General features: G+C 40.2%; 3 protein-coding genes across 6 annotated transcripts; 1 reads left to right on the forward strand and 2 right to left on the reverse strand.

Annotated features, from left to right (window-relative positions):
* Positions 1–390: 390 nt before the first annotated feature.
* Positions 391–8,729, forward strand: LOC128735121 (phosphatidylglycerophosphatase and protein-tyrosine phosphatase 1). Of its 4 annotated transcripts, none has more exons than XM_053829627.1 (5): positions 391–494; positions 602–802; positions 1,077–1,121; positions 1,252–1,725; positions 8,390–8,729. In XM_053829627.1, the coding sequence occupies exons 2-5, from the start codon at positions 794–796 to the stop codon at positions 8,552–8,554; spliced, it is 693 nt and encodes a 230-aa protein (XP_053685602.1). In that variant the 5' UTR covers positions 391–494; positions 602–793; the 3' UTR covers positions 8,555–8,729. The 4 variants fall into 4 exon arrangements, with proteins under 4 accessions (XP_053685602.1, XP_053685593.1, XP_053685610.1 ...); XM_053829618.1 differs by having other exon boundaries at positions 419–494; positions 578–802; XM_053829635.1 differs by having other exon boundaries at positions 419–494; positions 578–802; positions 1,080–1,121.
* Positions 8,669–9,611, reverse strand: LOC128735151 (succinate dehydrogenase [ubiquinone] cytochrome b small subunit, mitochondrial). The gene is made up of 3 exons (XM_053829650.1): positions 9,417–9,611; positions 9,052–9,334; positions 8,669–8,990 (listed from the first exon to the last, which is right to left on the reverse strand). The coding sequence occupies exons 1-3, from the start codon at positions 9,457–9,459 to the stop codon at positions 8,801–8,803; spliced, it is 516 nt and encodes a 171-aa protein (XP_053685625.1). The 5' UTR covers positions 9,460–9,611; the 3' UTR covers positions 8,669–8,800.
* A 631-nt stretch (positions 9,612–10,242) lies between these two features.
* Positions 10,243–10,857, reverse strand: LOC128732487 (mediator of RNA polymerase II transcription subunit 10). The gene is made up of 2 exons (XM_053825745.1): positions 10,681–10,857; positions 10,243–10,620 (listed from the first exon to the last, which is right to left on the reverse strand). The coding sequence occupies exons 1-2, from the start codon at positions 10,800–10,802 to the stop codon at positions 10,350–10,352; spliced, it is 393 nt and encodes a 130-aa protein (XP_053681720.1). The 5' UTR covers positions 10,803–10,857; the 3' UTR covers positions 10,243–10,349.
* Between the last annotated feature and the right edge of the window lie 3,471 nt (positions 10,858–14,328).

The raw sequence follows: 14,328 nt of genomic DNA on the forward strand, positions 1-14,328 counted from the left end.
GTTGACTCAATTTCTATTGTTTATTGACTGTTAACATTTAAAATTGGAACGTTTTCTTCAAAAATGAAGTATTTTTTGTCATTCTACTTAAGTTTAATCACAGAGAATTCTACAAACAGCTTTTATGAATGTTAAACACTAGAAATCCTCGCCGTAAGCGGCCTGTATTGTGTGAGCTTATTTAGTCACAGAAGAAGTTAGTCAAAACAATGTAACTTTTTAAATTATATCTTGGTGCTAATCGACCTGAGCCAGGTTAATTTATGAATTCGCTAATTAGATTTTTATTTTTGACCAAGTATTTCGTTAATCCGCCCACAGTGTCGTAAAAATTACACTCATGATGCTTATTGTTTGCGTTCTGTGTTCCTGTCACCGAACCAACTGATTATGTCAAAATAAAATTTGAACTGACTGAAAAATGTAAAACATAATGTAAACAGTGTTGTGTTGGAAGAAAAAATTAATTTTTTTAAAACAATGGGTTACTAGTGGTAGGTTTTATTTATTTTTAGCTGATTGATAAAAATACTACCTACTATTAATTTTTGAAAAACTACATAAGTGATAAATAAAGTTATATTTCCCGCAAACAAAATAGACGAGAAATCGCATAACCAGGCCGAAAAGTAAATCCAAGATCCACGTTTTGAACACTTTGATCAAGAGAGAGAGAGAGAAGAGCGATCGTCGTCGCGACGGTGGAGAGCGAGCCGAAAAGTTATCACCGCGGATCGATCTTCAATTTTACCACAAGCAACGGTAGTGGAGGCTCCGGCAGTCCATTCTCAGGATGACGACGGTAGAGTAAACTTTCACTTACATTTGTTCGTGTGCTTATTAAGCTTTTTATGTCTCGAAGAGAGTGCCCGTCTGTGAAATATTCGGGTTCGTTGCTTGATTTGCTATATGTAGTACATGTTTCCTCACTGATAAGAGTAGTGTGTGAATAAAATAGTAGAATTTATGTTACTGGACGAAATTTTGTGTACTAATTGTGTTACGTCTTTTGTATCTGCATGGGCTTTGGTTGTGCCTTTGCTTTAAAATTTACACCCGACGTTGTTGGATTTTAGCAGCAGCAGCATCAACCACGTAGAAATAATCAGCAATTGAAGCAGGTATGCCACCTATTCACATAGCTGGGTTTATATGTCATCATTGTCGTCACACAGTACCACTCAAGCCGCGTGCTTGTAAAACTGGTTCTAATATTTAAATCAGTATTTTTCTTTTTTTTTTTTTCTTCAGGCGATGTTTGCACGAGTCTCATTCTATCCGACGTTGTTCTACAACGTGTTTATGGAGAAAGTGACCAAACGTAACTGGTATGATAGAGTCGATGAAAACATGATCCTCGGGGCTCTGCCGTTTCGCTCTATGGCACCGGAAATGGTGCGGCAAGAGAACATTAAAGCGGTAGTATCAATGAACGAAGACTACGAGTTGTGGGTGTTTTCGAACAATCGAGAACGATGGGCCAAACTGGGAGTGGACTTTCTGCAGTTGGCCACTACCGACATTTTTGAGTCACCATGTCAGGAGAAATTGTGGAACGGTGTTAAATTTATCAATCAGTTTCTGCCGAGGGAGAAACGCGTTAGCGCGTTGAAAGAAGACGGCACGGAGGATGGATTTCGGGAAGATCGCGTAGGAACCGTGTATGTACACTGTAAAGCTGGAAGAACGAGAAGTGCCACGCTGGTCGGATGCTACCTGATGATGGTGAGTCGATATTTAACATGTATGATGTAATTAGTCTCTATACTATAGAATAAGATGAGTGATGATTGCTTGAAGTGATTTTTGTGTGTGCAACGAGTTGTTGCACAAAAAGTTGGGCCAGCTTTTTATGAGAGAAATGTTCTTTAGCATGTTTAAACTCTTCAAAAGATCATGTGACACATTCCTAAATGAATTTTTGATAGGAAAGTGTCAGATCATAGTTCACAAAAGGCATTACTAAAACGAGGATAAAGACAACGAGTACAGCCAACTTTACCATGAAGATATGCCAAATTAGTGTTTAAATTGTAACAGCAAGCAAAGCAAAGCGCCTAGGTACTATACACTCCGTTATCGAAACCTTCTGTTTTTGTTACGACAGACTACGCAGCCAGCTGTTGCAGGACAATTGCAATGCATTGCAGTTGCTACGATCCTATTGACTCTAATTGTAACAGCATAAGGGACTAAACTTCCACACGATTGTGCTGCTTGAGTCACACATGCTGATATCTGCTGAATATCATATTAATTATGAAATAAATGTTATTCATCATTGCTTAATTCTGTGCAAGAATAGTTAGCAGCAAGCTGGACGATGTAGAAAATCCTTAACAAGCGGGGAAGGAGCCATCGCTATTTCGGGAGCCTTAACTTAAACACTAGCAAAACATAAATCGAGAACGCGACTATTTTCGTGAACAATGTTGTTGACTTGTTGAATGGTAGTAGCAGAGGGATGGAGGGAGAATGGAAGCTTGAGTCAGCATACATGAAACCATTGCCGCGTTTGCGCCACTATCTCAGGCAGGATAGACACCGCCTTGTCAGCATACCGATAGAGAAAGAGGACTTTATAACAGCAAGAGATAAAATGTACGAAGCTGCTAGAATCGACGGTTTCGATAATAATTTTGTCGATAAAATAATTCGTTGTCATGAGCGCAAGAGATGAAGGAATAATGCCGCTACATTACAGCCACAGAAAGATGATGTACAAAGAATCAGCATGCCATTCTACCCGAAAGCCACCAATCCGATTAGCCAACGCCTTAAACGACATGGGTATCATGTAGTGTACAAAAGTAATAATACACTACGGGATCTACTTTGTAACGCGAAAGATAATATCCCCACCGAAGAAAAATCGGGAATTTATCAAATCGAGTGCCAAGATTGCCCGGCGATATATATCGGCCAAACCAGAACGAAAGCGTGCTTGTGGGCGTGCGAGAGCCTATACTTGTTTATTTTGTTTATTTTGTTTATTTAAAAATTTTCCATCTGACAATGATGTCTTAATGAATAAAATTGGCTAATATCTACGGTTAATTACTAATGACCTAATTCTATTCATAAAATTCCTAGTCGGTTCGTTAAACTCAAAGTGTTCTTCAACTGTCGTGAAAGCGCGAATGCATGCAGAAACCGGTTCATTGTATCCAAACAACGTTCGATGGAAATTTGATTGCAGTAGCGTCGTATTTCGAAGAGATCTGCTTGGTATGCGAAAGTTCAAAATTGAGAGTAGTTCAGGGGCATCGATTTCACTATTAAGTAACTTGGCTATAAACAGCGCTTGCTGAATTTTCCGTCGTTGTTCCAGAGTATCAAGGCCCAAAAGCCGGCATCTATCAGGATACGGTGGCAAGTTTTCGGGATCACGCCAAGGCAAGTTTCTCAGCGCCAGACGTATAAACCGTTTCTGAACTCGCTCAATCCTAAGGCACCATGTGAGTTGGTAAGGATGCCATACGACAGACGCATTTTCCAAAATTGGACGAACGAGTGCACAATACAATGACTTCCAGCAATACGGGTCCGAAAAATCCTTTGCTACCTTGGCAACAAACCCCAACTGTCGCGAAGCCTTGGATATGATTGTTGAACAATGCAGATCGAATGACATTTTTGCATCTAGGAGAATTCCTAAATCAGTTACTTTAGTAACTCTTGCCAAAGTAACACCGCCGATGTGGTAGTCGAATAATATTGGCTGGACCGTACGATGAAACGTGATCACTTGGCATTTTCCAACACTGATAATCAGTTTGTTTGTGTGGCACCAATTCGCAAATGCTATTAGCGAGTTTTGTAGGCGCCAACAGTCCTCTAGCGTGCGCACTGTTACGTATAACTTTAAATCGTCTGCATAAACGAGCTGGAAGCTCTCGTCCAATGTGAAAGTAGCGTCATTGAAAAATAAAATGAACAGCAGTGGCCCAAGATTGCTGCCTTGTGGAACTCCGGAGCTGTTCGAGAAAGGTTGCGACACATAACCATCAACCTTGACCCTTAGTTCGCGTTCCGTAAGGTAGGATTCTAACCAAGCTGTCAGTTGCGTAGAAATACCAAGACGGGATAGTTTGTATAGCAGTATTTTGTGGTCTATTTTGTCGAAAGCTGCCTTCAAGTCTGTATAAATGACATCCACTTGCGCTTTTTCCTCCATGCTATGTATTACCTTCGTCGCAAACGTCACTAAATTTGTAGTGACAGACCGTTTGGGCATAAAACCGTGTTGAATCGTGGATATAGAATGTTTTGCGGCATTGTGCAGTTGTTTATGCACTATAATTTCAAACAATTTTGAAACGGCTGAAAGACTCGTAATCCCTCGATAATTTTCGACGTTATGGCGGTCACCACGTTTGAAAACCGGTGTCATGAACGACTGCTTCCAGACACGAGGGAATCTGGCTTGTTGGAATGAGCAGTTAAATATATCGCACAAAGGCTGAGCTAAAAAATCAACACAACGACATATTAAAATTGCGGGTAGACCGTCAGGACCAGGAGCAAACGATCGTTTTAGTTGTTTGGCAGCTAATGAGACCATGTCGGGATTTACGGTGAATATTCCAGCATTGATTAAATCAATAGGAACATCGCGAATGGCTTCATCAATTTCTATCCTTGAGGTCGCATCTGGTGCGAAAACAGATGCAAAATGCTCAGCAAATAACTGGCATGAGTCTATGGTAGATTCTGCAATTACGTCATTTTTACGGATATTCTTTGGGATTGTAGTACTTTTCCGTTTTGAATTTACGAAACGCCAAAACCCTCGCGGATTGGATTTCAAATTTGTTTGCACACGTAATACATATGACTTGTACAAAGAAGCGTTCAAAAGTCTGTATGCATTACTAGCTTGCTTAAACCGCTGCTTATTGCTTATCGTTCGCTGACGTCGCAGTTTCCGTTGACAAGCATTCCGTACGCGTTTTAATGAATGTAAATGCGAATTACTCCATACGGGCGTAAGTGGGGGCTGGACTCGTGGGACATTCAAAACCAGCCAATCGTTCAGCACAGAACAGAAACTTTCCGCCATTGCATCTACGTTGTCAAACGTAAAAATTGCATTCCAGTCTACAGTTAACAAATAATCCGAAAGCGCTGTGAAATCAAGCTTCCGAAAATTCAACGGCTGGTCAACTTGCCTTTCAATCGGCTCGTCATACACCACATGAACAGGCAAAGAGATTTCAAGCGGGGGGTGGTGTGAATCGACAGGCAGCAGCGGTACTGTGCAGCTCATCACATTGGCCTCACAGTTAGGCAAACAAAAAACAAGATCGAGAATGCGATTGAGTGCGTTGTGTACGAGGTTTCTCTGGCTAAGGCACAAATAATCCATGCCGTCTAAAAGAGTGCTACTGGACGGCGGCAGCTGAGTACAATCGCATTGGATAACACTGTCCACTGAACACCAGCGCATGCGTGGTTGGTTAAAATCACCACATATCAATACATCGTCACCGGGTTTGCATACTTGCTCGACGGGCAACCAATCGATGTCACGTCGATGACGGAGGCCTGCTACCGGCGGTGGACTGCAATCAAAACTCCGCCTCCCGTAGCTTTGCGGCTGTTGTGCACAGTTCGTTCACAGCGAAAGACCTCGTATCTCGGCCCATATACTTGCTGAGAGTACGTACGGTTGTCAAGCAAAGTCAAGGTTAGGGTCAGCACGATTATCTCGTACTGTATTACTACTCGGGCTGTCGGAGCATGCTAGCAGATAGTCAGAAACGCTCGCGACACTAACGTTCTGGCAATAGACATCAATTGCATGGAGTTCTGGGAGGTTCAGCCGATAAGCTGCAAAAAAAAGAACGGATCAGCAAAGGGGCTGAGATTAGCGATTTCAAACTTGCTTGACACTTTGACAGGCAATTTTGGAAACCCCGTTCGCTAGTTGTCCGATCCTAAAAGGTTAACTGCTGGTGTGAGACAGGACTGCATTTTATCACCGGTGTTGGTTCTCATCGTCATGGATGAAATATTTGGAGTTGGAGCGAATAGCGATTGACAGTAGACCAAATCGAGCATTTCCTTGAAGTCCTTTAACGATGGAGCAGCTAAATGGCCTCACCCTAACCGATGGCATTGTTTTGCTCGCACAACACGAAATCGATATTCAGAGCAAGTTAGATGACCTATCCGAGAGGCAGGCAACAGGTCTCACAGTCAATATGGTAGTGAACTTACTACAAAAGTTCAATTCAATGGACAAAGTAGTCTAAGTCCCCCCTAACAAAAAAAATGGTAGTGAACACTGATAATCTCACCAACATTACTCTAGCGGGACAACTGGTTGAGCAGGTTTAAATATCTTGGTAGCCAGACAACGCCCGATGGTATGAAGATATAGCCGTACAAAAATTAGGAAGGTGAGGGGTGCCTTTGCAGGTCTGTGAAGTATTTTCGTTCAACACAGGTCCCTACAAACGAAAACCCGAATTTTCAACCCAAACGATAAATCCGTATTACTGTGCGCCTGAAAAAACGTGGTGCGTATCAGCGGAGACAACGCAAAAACTACAGGTATTTAATAATTGCTTCCGGTGAAGTATCATTCGTGCCAGATGCCGTGACAGCTGGATTACAGAGAACAGACATCCAAGCGAAAGGTCCCCAATTGGATAAAACTTATGTCAAATTAGTTGGGAAACTATAGTGATGGTGTCGCTAAAGGCGCATAAAATTCTACACTAAACTCACAACAGCTATCTTCTGGCGCTAGCATAACGCATATAGTCCATATATACTAGCGCAGAGGAGCCAAAGGTTGTCAGCGTGCAAATCAAAAGAATAATTTAGTTGGGAAACTAAAGGGGTGGTGTCGCTAGCATATTAGGTGATTTTAATTTAAAATTTTATCCAAGAATTCCCGAAAAATTTGTTCCTGAATGGATGTCTGTTCTCTGTGGCTAGATATCAAACGAGGAACTCGATTGTCGATGTCCTCAACGGCCGATAGCAACAGAAACTAGTGAACGTAGGTGAAAGTGAATCGAACACACCTCGATGAAAACAACGAACGAGATATGCAGAGAAGCACCTGTCCTGGCGACAGGTAATAGCCATGGCGGGTAACTGTCAGCAGTCGATATCTCTGATTGAATTCCTTTGTTCTGCCGGAACGGCGGACATAGATACATAAGTAAAGTAAGTGAATTCAAGCTGGACGCTTCGATCAAGAAGCATACGCTGCCGCACAAAGTTGTCGACGTGCAAACCGCTAATTAGACCAGTAGTCCTCTACGCTCTACAACTCTACGTATACGTGCTCTATGATGCTAGAAGTTAGCAAGTAATGTTATGGTGCTAGAGAGCCCAAGCTCGGTTGCATGGTCTTTTATTATATAGTGATACCTTCGCTGTAAATGTTCCGTGACGCCGTATCAGCCGATCGCTGTCACTTATTGCGAACAGATCCCGCTGACCTGGGTGGTCCGGAAGCAAAAGGACAAGTTTAGGCCTTGTCACGAGAGAGATTGAGTTTGAGAGGTGGCACAGGTCTCAAGTTGTCCCTTAACCTCAAGTTGCGTCGCTGAATCGGGGAATTCGTCTGTGCAACCCGCCCAGTTAGCTCCGAGGTACGATGCTGGTCGAACAAGCCAGTCGTCGTAGGTTCGAGTCCCGACTGAACGGTGCCGTTATTGAGTCAATAGGATCTTTACACTAGCCCCGTTGTTTTCCTGTACTCTAATAAACGGCTGCGAAGTCTTGTCGGTAAAGAAGGGTCAAGTTTTTGAGCACGTTTATACCAATGGCTTTGCTTTGCTTTTGTCTGTGCAACCTGTCGTCTGCTGTCGTAGTTGAAGTCCTGTTCCAGCTCCATGTCCATCAACACGTTAAAAATGCGTACTGCTAACCAAGCATTTATGCCTAGGCAATAGGCATGCATCGCATTACATCGAGGATTATAGTCTCCTTCCGGAACTTACTTTGTATTAAGCATGCGCCAATGCTGCTTAATACATTGAGCGTAAATTTTTTAACGAGATGCATCACGGAAGAGTTTGTTGCTGGAACAAAAGAACGCTGGAACGCATTCAACGACGTAGGCAATATCAATTAAAATTTTGTGTTAAAGTCAAATGGGCATTATTTGCCAAAGTAATGCGTATTATTGTCACAATCAGCCTTGCATTTAGCTCATATTACAATTTAGGCAGGGATCAAGAGTACTCGCTTTGAGTAAGATAGTTGAACGACTGAGAAAATAAATGACAGAAAGACGAATAATGTTAAACGCTTGTCCAATCTCAAGAATTCATAATGGGAGGAACGCGACTACTCGGATAAGACTATTGGAAAGTTTTGATCAGACGATGTTGCTCATTTTCCTTTTTCATTATTTTATCTGCAGCGCAACGGTTGGAGCCCTGAACGAGCGGTGGAACATATGCGTGCCTGTCGACCACACGTGCTGCTCGGCAGCAAACAGTGGGAAGCCCTACGGATATTCCGCAGCACCCGAGTGACCTCTAACTCTAACGGGGATCAGCAAGGGTCTCCCGGAGCAATGAACTAACGAAACGCTCAGTAGTCGTCACTAACAACGTAGGACTATTCAATTGTAAATAGACCGGTGCATGTTCAATACACATGATAATGGATAGGTTTGAAAGAAAAAACATACTCTGATTTGAATCAATATTTATTTAAATATGAAACGGCTTTGCGTTATGCAAATTTCGCCCAGTAAGATCATATCACTAGCTCCCTTTTGTGTTTTATTTTTTCGTTCCGAAATACTTCTTTGTTCCTGATTGAATACTTAAGCCTTCGTTTTGGTGGCCCAGATAGTGCGAATAGTGTTGGCAATACCGATATCGTTGTGGATAAAGTAAAACAGTCCTCCGAGGGTGGCCGCGGAAACAACTATCAGTAGAGCGTGGCAAATTTTCGGCACGGTATGACCAACAAGAATTGGGCGGACATAATCGGTAACAATAGCTTCCAATCCCCTATGGAAAAGAAGAGTGAATTAACACATCTAGATTGAAATGATGCAATTTTCATCCCTACCAGTGCATATGCATTACGACGCCAACGGCAATAGCAGCATCAGTGACCTGGGAAGGGTACAACAAGCCAACCGGCAGAATACCCAGCAGTGCGAGGGAAAGTGCTTTTTCTGCGGTCCATAGCGTAGAATGGTTTCCACCGGCAGCCGCCCGGCGGACTGGTGTTGCAGTGAAATGACGCAGAGAGCCGCTCAGCAGAGTAGGAGCACTGACTTTCGGAACCAGCGAGCGAGTCACCGGCACCGACAAGCGGCCGGCATTAACCAACGAACCAAACAGTGGAGCTGCCGGGTAAAAATAATAAAGATTATGTAATCGGAACTCTTCCTGCGACAATTTTTGTTTGGAAACCTTGAACGAACTTACCCGAGCTACGGCAGGTCGAACGAAGGACAAAATTGAGAGCCATAGAGGTAGTGTGTATTATTGCCTTAGATTTTCGTAAAAATTGCTCAAGTTAAACCCGACCGGGCTAGTTTGTTAGAAAAACTAATGCACAGATGAAAATACTGACCGAAATTTTTCGTTATGTTCGCGATCGCGAATACGTGAATCGTGAATGTGTCATTTTAGATGCGAGCAAAAATGCTGCGTAAATAGTTGCCAGGTTTTATATTGAAATTCTAAAGTCCATAAAAATATTATAAATAGCTAATATTTATGTAACTAATGATTTTAAAGCTGTTTTATTTGTTATAATTTTGCCTCAATCAGTCAAGATGTTACGGAATTGATCTTCAATGCGGTATCTGAATTGCAATTATAATATTTGTAAACATATTTTCAACTGGCATCCCTGCAGTCAATTATAAAACTTGTCTGTGATCACTGTGACATATATGCGACCAATAGAGATGTGAGCCGATTTTTATTTATTTTCATGTTGTGTACCGTATTTCCTTAGGTAATTTTTAAAGGTCACTAAAATCTAAATTGCCAAAATGGTTAATCGGGATAATCCTTTGTTCAAATGAAGCATAAGTTAGTTTTTTGATTGAATCACAATTATTCAAAATCTAACCTGCATGCTACAAGCTACAACATACTTTTGATGAAATGACGCTATCAATCAAGAACATTTTATGGTCTAAGTTATCGGACATGGATCTACCGTCAGCTTTTAAATGCCATACGACAAATACTTCAATGATACGGTCAGATAGAACAGAATCATTAAGAAAATAGTTATAACTTTTGGTTACCTCAGAAAATATATTTATTCATGTAATCCGATAGAGAACTTAATTCGTACTTAACTCTAAATATAAACGACCGATGCCGACAACGCATTCGCTAATACTATTCATCACCGCGGATTGCCTTATATTTGCTGATCTCGACGGGAAACATTTCGCCTAGCTCTTTCAGCAGATTGCTCTTGAACTTCCGATAGGAATCGATCTTACCCTTGACCTCTTCGTTCTTGGTTAATGCCTTATCGATGCAGTCCTTGGTGTACAGTTGCGGATTTCTACCCTGATCAATGTAATCGAATACCTCTAGCGGTACGTTTACATCGACTTGGTTTTTGAGCTTGTCGATTTCTTGTAGTCCCGTCACCAGAGATTGACTGAAAGTGAGGATGTGTATTTTTGATCTAAAACAGCGAGCTAGTCACCAGCATACTTACATTTTCTGATTCAACACGTTTTGACCTTGCGGTTGGAAGTCGCTAACAATTATCCGTATTTGACGCACGTTCTCAATGAACATTTCCAAATGATTTTCAAGATTTTCCAGTGGGGAAGTCATCTTTTGCTAAGATTTCGGCAGGCAATCTCACTAAAACTAAACGGAGCTTTGCAGATGGACGCTTTTGTTTTGAATTGGCATTTGGCATTGGCTGCCCCTGTCAGTAGTGTCAGTGAACTGTAAGCTGTCACTGTGATGACGTTTAGTACTTTTTCAAAAAGGCGTATAATCAGAGATGCCATATTTTCTGAACAAAAGTCTGGAACTGCTCGAAAACCGAAAAAATCGAGCAGTTTTCCGGCTACTCGAATTTTCTGATTTGAAAATAATCTGCGAAAATCTGCACACTTTTTTAGGAAGTCTGTGAAAGTTTAAAGAGCTTCGAACAAAAATCTGCACCAAAACAATAAAAGTAATAAAAACTGCAAATATCTGCAAATTTATAATGATCTGCAAGACCGTTCCAAAAATCTGGAATTTGCAGACAAATCTGCAAGTCTGGTATCCCTGCGTATAATCCGTAAAGTGAACAGAGCAGAGATGCCAGATTTTTCTAGAAATGTGCAACTACTCGAAAACCAAAAAAAGAACTGTTTGAAATCTGTTATAGCGAATTCATAAATTAACCTGGCTCAGGTCGATTAGCACTCAGTTTTAATCGAAGTGCTGTCAAAGTGTTCATAAATTAACCGAGATTGCACCCAGGTTAATTTATGAATTCGCTATTAGAAATGTTGCTTCAAGCAAATCATTCCACTGGCAACTGTAATACTGGCAACTCTGCCAAAAGTCGAGAAACAGTAACAGGAACACCATCTGCCGAGTCAAAGTTGAACTAACACATACTACCGTGGACCCCCGTTCGTTTGACCGTTTTTAATTTGAACACTTTTTAATTTGAACTCCGTTGGTTTGCACGACGTGCAAATTAAAAATGGTTCAAATGTCATTCTCAATATGGCATCATTTGTTTATTCAGTTAATGCACATTAACACGATTTGTTTGTACCGATCTAGCGTGTTTAATCTGTTTCACAATGCGTTTTCTCAACGATTATGGTAGAAATCTGATCGGAGAATGAAATATTCGCTGCTTGCAACTGCCAACTGAATCAAACCACCAAAACAATAACAAAGAACAGGGCAGCCAGTTCACATAAGCTCCAGCATATTTAGGGTTACCAGTGGTTCAAATTAAAAGCTAACCCTGTTAGTTTGCATGAGGAATCGTTCAAACGAACGGGGGTCCACTGTAGTACACTCAAGTCGCTTTTTACGCTAAGGATACGTTCCGCGTAAATCAAAATCCCGTAGAAAAAACCGCGTAAATTCCGAAATTCGCGTAAAAAACCGTGTTAACTCCAAAATTTGCTTAAAAAAAACTTGAAGAAATAGACCAATTGAGCACATCCGCGTAAACGCCGAAATTCGCGTAAAAAACCGCGTAAATTCCGAAAGTCGCGTAAAAAAACCGCGTAAATTCCGAAATTCGCATAAAAATAGTCGTTATGTATATTCGCTATGTGCGCGAAAAGATGTTGCAACTAACTCAAGTTTGTTCTATTTGTGAAGCAGAATATGGGTTTGTTACAGAGTGCAAAGGATAGCCAATACTTTACACAAATCTTCACAAACTTTCCATATATGGCAGTTCTATGAGAGTACAAGAGATCCATTGATACTGAATAAATATGCTGAATCACGGGGCGAATCACTTCAAATTTATTAAATATACACGGTAAAAAATCGTCACGCTCAAATCAAGTGTTCTTGCATTTGAATCAATCTGTTACGCAGCATTGCATATTGAAGTGATTTAGTGTTGATTTTCGAGAGATTTCCATTTTTCGAAGAAGAGATCTTCCATTGAATACTATTCAATGGAAATCACCATCGAATCATAATCCATATCTATTGAATTTGCAACTAATCATTTTTCGCTTTCACAACTGTCAAAAACTCGCGAAGTTTACTTCAGTAATTGAAAAGCAAAGTATCCTTCAGTAGGCAATCGAAAAAAAAATCATAAACCCAGAAGGTGAAAATACGTTTTCGACTGAAATTAATGCTTTTCTAGAGTGTGAGTATAGCTAAATTATGTATGTCGGTAAAACTAATAAATCGTTATCTATTTTCAGGTTGTTTCTGGTTTCAGGTTGGACCACCTCTGTTATGACAACAATCAACCATATTTGGACATGCCTGCATTACATAGAGTAATCCACTTTATTATCAACTGAGGTTAATTTTTTTTATTTGTATATTGTTTAATAAAATTAATAAAAACAATCAAACATTATTGATTTTGAATCGAATACATTTAATTCATTTGACAGCTCAAAAGTTTAAAACATAGTGCATTGGAAATTAAAGTGATTTTCTGTTGATTTCATTTTGCTTTGTGTTGATTCATTTTCAGTGGATTTTCATTTCGAATCGTAATGATAGGCAAGTAGTGCGAATCCAACGTTAAATCACTTCGCTTCAATGCGTTATTTTTCTACCGTGTATTAAATATATCCGGAGTGATTCGCGATAAGGGCGCAACTAGCAAAGTGTAAACAAGTGAGCTTGCTGACGTTTATCGTACGCACACATCGACGCGCGATTTGTTGTTGCTGTTGTTAGATTTTACATTGATTTTACACGTTTGTTTTTGTTTTCCCCCAGTTGTACCCCGGTATAAAAACATACATTTGAGTGAAAAACGATTAGTTTTTGTAGCCTTTTGCACTGGGCTTAGCAAGCTCTATGAGGAATATCACTATGATAATTTGCAAGTACATTTTTAAGTCATAATATAAATAGAGTTACAAAAATCGAGTTTAAAGACATATATTGGTGTAGAATAAATCAATCTTATATTGCGCTCTTCACACTCAATTGGACTCCACAGTTATTAAGTGCAACCTTCAAAACTGTTCTTCTTGGCTTGTTATTATTTTAACATTTTTGTTCTCTTTCTTACGTATTTTTGCCTATACTGTTATAATATCGTTATTAATTATTAACGATAAGAAAACTTTATCAATAATCGTTATGGATTTTGATCGGCATTTCCCATCATTACAACTCTCCCATCTGAGCTGACATTTGATTTAGCAGTGGCGCCAGTACCAGTTGGTGGAAAAGCAAAAAGTATTTAATTTTTCATTTATTTCATATATGCTGCATATTTGTTAAAGTTATGAATTATGCGTGGAATTATGTATTTAGAAACTATTTTTATATTATTCGTAGCGTCGATAACAATTGTACGTAAGCATTAGAATTCAAATAGGAATCAACCAAGATTCATGGGTTTTCCCACGAAATTTTGGCAACTTTTCTCACCTACAAAATGTGTGACTGAACAAGTGTGTTCAAAATCCAACTTTCAATGCAAAGAGCAATAATTTCACAACAATACTGCATAAAATTTGTGCATTCAAACTCAAAATCTAAGTTTTATAGTTTAACCCCTTGGAATGAGCCTCAAAGCATGTTGACAATGAGATTCGCCCAGCCCTGTTTCGCCTTGTTTTGATTTTTTATTTAGTTTCGCCTGTTTACAATGGCCTGTGTTTTGAAAACAACCCAGTTTCGC

Source organism: Sabethes cyaneus, chromosome 1, assembly GCF_943734655.1.
Source record: "Sabethes cyaneus chromosome 1, idSabCyanKW18_F2, whole genome shotgun sequence".
Classification (NCBI taxonomy): Eukaryota; Metazoa; Arthropoda; class Insecta; order Diptera; family Culicidae; genus Sabethes; species Sabethes cyaneus.